The sequence below is a fragment of the Agrilus planipennis genome, unplaced genomic scaffold (assembly GCF_000699045.2).
Source record: "Agrilus planipennis isolate EAB-ADULT unplaced genomic scaffold, Apla_2.0 scaffold94, whole genome shotgun sequence".
In the NCBI taxonomy this organism is placed as follows: domain Eukaryota; kingdom Metazoa; phylum Arthropoda; class Insecta; order Coleoptera; family Buprestidae; genus Agrilus; species Agrilus planipennis.
Genome location: NW_020439120.1, coordinates 154,364 through 160,009, shown reverse-complemented (window position 1 = coordinate 160,009; position 5,646 = coordinate 154,364). Strand labels below are relative to the sequence as shown.

General features: G+C 35.1%; 1 protein-coding gene across 1 annotated transcript in view; it reads right to left on the bottom strand.

Moving 5' to 3' along the window:
• LOC108741174 overlaps positions 1-2,508 on the bottom strand; it is a 19,465-nt gene extending 16,957 nt beyond the window's left edge. Inside the window, exon 1 of the mRNA XM_018475861.2 lies at positions 2,487-2,508. Within this exon, the coding sequence (XP_018331363.1) occupies positions 2,487-2,490 (4 nt within the window). The 5' untranslated portion in view covers positions 2,491-2,508. The remainder of the gene's footprint in view (positions 1-2,486) is intronic.
• Positions 2,509-5,646: the final 3,138 nt, after the last annotated feature.

Here is a 5,646-nt window from a genome sequence, read left to right as displayed (position 1 = left end):
CTGTTAAGACAGCAGGTAAAAGTTGGTCTGTGTTCTGCCGGAGCTGCCTGCGACGCGCTAATGAGATCCAAAAAGATCGAAATCGCGATCCGCGTCTGGCAGTTTCGACAGAATACAAACCAGTTCGAATTATTTTATATAATAACTGTTGTTTAGTGATTGTGAGATAATGACAATTCGTCTTCTTACCCTGTTTGTCAACTCATCTCGATCTTTCTTACATGGGGCATAGCACTTTATATAAGCTTATCAGGGAATCCTGACTCCATAATCACAGGTCCAATAAGTTTTTTACACAAATGAGTCAGAATTCCTCAATACCGTTTAACTTGTTGATTGCGTCGGTAGGTGTTTAAATACAGCCACAACCACATTCTATGTATAAAAAGTTCAATTAAAGGGAAACATCCTGGATGTCGAAGGTAACCCAGAGTTCTTTCTTTTCTTGAGTTTTTCAAGCTAATTTCAGAATGTCAGTTTTTGAGAGGCTAAAGCCGTACAAATTATCATTACGTACGCATACCTACACAAAACCATACATACATATTTGAAACATAAGTAGGTAGGTATACAGTGCATGCATGAAAACAATTCATTTATCTAAATTACAGTATTACCTAATGATAACGACGCGGTCAAAGTAAATTGGCCTGTTAAAACAGATTTGTGCTTCCATTATTTCTTTTTTTTATTCTTTGCTAATTACACGTTAAAAATCCCAATGATTTAGTTTATCCTTTAGACATTACCAACACAACACCTTGACAGATTAGACTTATGTTCTTGTACCTGTTTCTTTATCGTCTTTGTTTACCCTCGTCCTCATAATGAAAACAGTTTGGTTGCTGACGCATTTTCTGAATAACGAATAGTCAACTCACCACTTTTGTGTGCCGGTTTATCATTAAAATACGTGAGCTACCGCCCTTTGGTGATCTTCCATCACATCCTTTGAGAAAGGTCGCTTTCTCTACATAATAATTAATAGCAATTTAATGTTTGCTTTCATCACAGAAAATTAATATTTTAAAAGTCTAGCTAAGTAAAAGGTGCGAATGCAAGACACCGTTTATATATAAAAAGCGATTCAGACAAATGCCCTTTTCCAACTGAATAATTTTCATGGTCTTAATTTTTAATTTGCAAAAGTGTAAACTAAGAACCAAGCGAAATGTTTTTTAGCTGTCCAGAATTGCTGATTAAAGAGTAAGTACATTTTTCTTAAAATATTATTATTCAAGAATATTGCGTTCAAGAATGAAGTTGTTTTCAGTTCAAGTAAAATGTCGTTTTTGCAGCGAATCAAATGTTTTTACTTTTTAATCTATTTATTGTAATAAAAAAATAACATATAGGGGAGACTGGGGCAAAACGAGTTTCGGGTCAAAACGGGACGAGCGCTAATGTGCGTACAGCCCTTTTCAATTTGTTTGAATTGTGACCTTGAAGAAATCTGCGCGAAGATAGAAAGAATACACACTAGGCGTGAGCAAGACAGAAATAATCGGAACAAGCTTGAACGAGCAGAGCTCTCTATGGGCGGTCTTAGAGATCGGCTAGAACTGTGCACTTCTAGACGAAAATGTTTAGCAATTTCTTAAAACAAAAATGTATATAANGATAGGTTGGTAGGACACCTTCTCAGGCATGAAGGTCTAGTCAGAGACATATTAGAGGCAGAAAGAGGAGTTAGGAGGGGTAGAGGTAGACCTAGATTAGATTACTCTTCGTAAATAGTTAAGGATGTAGATTGTTATAGTTTTAAGGAAATGCGAAGTTTAGCTCAGGATAGGAAAGAGCGGAGGTACATGTCCAACCAGTCTTAGGACTGAGGACCTTATGATGATGATGAACTGCCTATTTTATTTGCATATACTAAGAAATATGTGGACACTGTAATAAAAGTTCAAATAGTATCTTCCGCTGGAATTGTAAACAATTACAGTTTATCTCAGCAGTTACATTCATTAATAATCTATTTCAAACTGGTAATAATAATCACGTCTACAACATAGTAAAAATTGAACGTCATCGTGTTTGCAGAAACAAAGATAACCTCGTAGCATTATTCCAACATATCAGGGCAGGAGCATTAAGGAATCTTCAATCTCTCATAAATCTAACTAACTAAACAATGACGTCACCAGTACATATTTGGCGGGAATAACTGACAAAGGGCTGATGCCAGGGCTGTTCCTACCGGAATTTCCTCGAACAAAATTTTAGCTGCTTGTGTCTCAAGCCATATTGGTTTCCGCACGGAATAAATAGTACTACACGATTCTACTTGGTGAACACTACCTACCTGACCTAACTTTATGTCTCAACACGTCTGTCAACTAATGTAAAAAATGACCAATTTTATTGTTACCTCTTCAGTAATGCGTCATCCCGACCTTAAAACGTACGCGAGTAATGAATTTAATGCGCGATAGTGACCGTGTATAATTTTGAATTATAAATGAAAAAAAGATTGAAGAACTTACCCATATTGATTGCACTTGTTGTTAATAATAATCACTAAACAGTAATGACTTTTTTTGTGCAATTGACAATAACATTTAATATTCATGCGTGCACACGTAATCACTTTAGGCAGGAACGCTTGCAAACGTTGCATTTTATTTTAAAAACAAAAGAACAATCACGTTTATAATAGGTAATTAAATGCTAGTAAAACTATCTCGTTTGTTACTAAATCTAATTGTTTCACTATCAGTTTAATTCTTTTTCATTTTTATTTCTTAACTAGTTGGATAAAACAGTACTGTATGAGAATAAATAAAAGTAAAACTAAAATACTGGTATGCAAGGGAAGAAAAGGTAGCGAAAGAGCGAATATAAGGATAGGAGACGAAAAATTAGAAGAAGTAGCTGATTTTAGATATTTAGGAAGTCGGATAAGTCAATACGGAAGGAGTAGTAGGGATATAATGCACAAATAGCGCAGGGTGGAGTCACTTTTAATAAAACGATGTCACTTCTATGCTTACGAACGGTTAATTTAGAAATTCTAAAAAGATTGTTAAAGGTGTATGTTTGGAGCGCGGCGCTGTACAGGTACGAAACATGGACGGTGGGCGCTGCGGAAAAGAAAAGGTTAGAAGCGTTTGAAACGTGGTGTTACAGGCGAATGATGAGGATATCGTGGATAGAGAAGGTTAGAAATGAAGAGATATTAGAAAGAATGGATGAAAACAGCACTATATGGAAGTCAATAAGAAATAAGCGAAATAGGTTGGTAGGACAGCTTTTCAGGCATGAAGGTCTAGTCAGAGACATACTAGAGGCAGAAACGGGAGTTAGGAGGGGTAGAGGTAGGCCTAGATTAGATTACTGTTCGCAAATTTGACGGCTGATTGCCGTTATCAGTGGGATCCAGCAGTCACATTTGACCATCCTCCTCATCATAACCTAACCTAAACTACTGGTGCCTAGTACCTCACATACGCCGAAGGAAATCTTTCCCACAGGATAACGTAATTTCAACGCATGGTAGATGCATGAATACTTCTAAATTCCTAGTGTTTAGTACTTCACCCAAGCTGATTAGGGTATCAACTCACACCATAGTCTAATTGAAGTTCATAGTACATAGCACTTCATACTGGTCAATAAAATCTAACCTACATCAACTTCAACTTCACAAAAGCCAATCAAGGAATCGTTTCTTACTATAGCCTAATGTAATTACAAGTTTCTTAACGTAATTCCACGTTTCTTAAAGTAATTCCAAGTTTCATACTGCTTCACATTGCAAATTAGGGAAACCTGTCTTAGCACAACCTAATCGAATGTATACTTTTTAATTCCTGATGCTTAGCACTTCACCCAAGCTAACCAGGGAATAAACTTCACCAAAGTCTAACTGACGTTTATAGTACATAGTACTTCATAATGTTAATGATGATCCCACAACTACCGAAAAGTTAGTTATCGCAAGTGGAGAAACAGTAGTGGATAGAGATAGTTGGAAATAAGGAGGTATTGAAAAAACTTAGAAAACAGGGGACGTCTAGGAAGTTAATATGGAAAAGGAGAGGTGGGATGACAGGACATCTTCTGAAGCAAAAACGATAAGGTGGTATTGAAAAAAATTAGAAAATAGGGGACGTCTAGGAAGTTAATATGGAAGAGGAGAGGTGGGATGACAGGACATCTTCTGAAGCAAAAACGACCAGTTAGAGTCACATTAGAAGCAGAAACAGGAATAATGTGGGACAGAGGAAGTCCTAGATTAGACTAAATTACCGTTAGCAATTATTAAGGGATGAGTGATATTCTAGTTTATGGGAAAGTTTAGACTGAAGACCTATGGTTATAATGATCAGACGCTATTAATTTCTAGTTACTCAAGACACACATTTTGGTCCTCCGGAGTGTACGAAATGGAAGTCAAATATATTTATGTGTTTAGTATCTGTTCTTTTAAAATTGCTCATTAATGCGTTTTACCGGTCATGATTATATAATTGTCGCATATCTAGAATAATTTGTCAAATAATCGTAAATATTATCAGTAACACGATTACTAAAGTAATTGAACGAAAGAATTGAGTGCTTTCACAGTTACAATTTAAAAAATTCTGATAGTTACATTTAAATATTGCAAATGAGTTCAACTTCTTTATTATTAATCTTACGAAAGAAAATTGCTCTTTATAAAAAGTCCTGCATGGTCCAAAACACATAACGACATAATCAGACTTAATAATTTGTCAGTCATAGTCAAGTTTTCGCACAAAATACGAAATTTATCTTTATTTTTGAAAATAGTAGAAACCTTTATAAAGAAAAAAATTGACAATTAATAAGTAATAACAAATATGGAACCATATCTATGGATTACTAAAATTATGATTTTGTGTACTTCTTCATACTTTGGCCTCATATAAGTAAATACTTCTGCATAACATTAACAATACATAATACAATTCTGATCAAAGTTGCCGTATAATTATTTTGTTTGACAGTTTTTCACTAAAAGTCAAATATTAGTTTTAAAATACAAAAAAGCAATAATGCAGCGACTTTTAGTTTGGAAATTTTAAATGTGTATTATCTCCCACATAGTAAACTATTACATTGTTTGCTTCCAGTTACTACGTAAAAGATAAAAATATTTATGAATTTAATCCTTTTCGAAAGTAAGACGGGTAAGCATCGGAAATGATACTCGCACAGGTATTGGAAGTGAAGTCTTTTAAATGTTGGAATATGACATTCCAATCTACATAATGAATGATTCTTTGTTTGTCTAGTATGCGTTCCCACACCATTCATTCGATTGTGATGAAATATTTGTGGATTATTGTGCACATTTCCACGAAAGTTTCAGAATTACTGTATCATCATCATAAGGTCGTCAATCCTAAGACTGGTTCGACACGTACCTCCACTCTTTTCCTATCCTGAGTTAATTTTCGCATTTCCCTAAAACTAGAACATTCCACATCCTTAACTATTTGTGAACAGTAATCTAATCTAGGTCTACCTCCACTCCTCTTAACTCCTGTTTCTGCCTCTAATATATCTCTGACTAGACCTTCATGCCTAAGAAGGCGTCCTACCAACCTATCTCGCCTATTTTTTATTGACTTCCATAGAGTCCTCTGTTCTCCTATTCTTTCCAATACCTCTTCATTT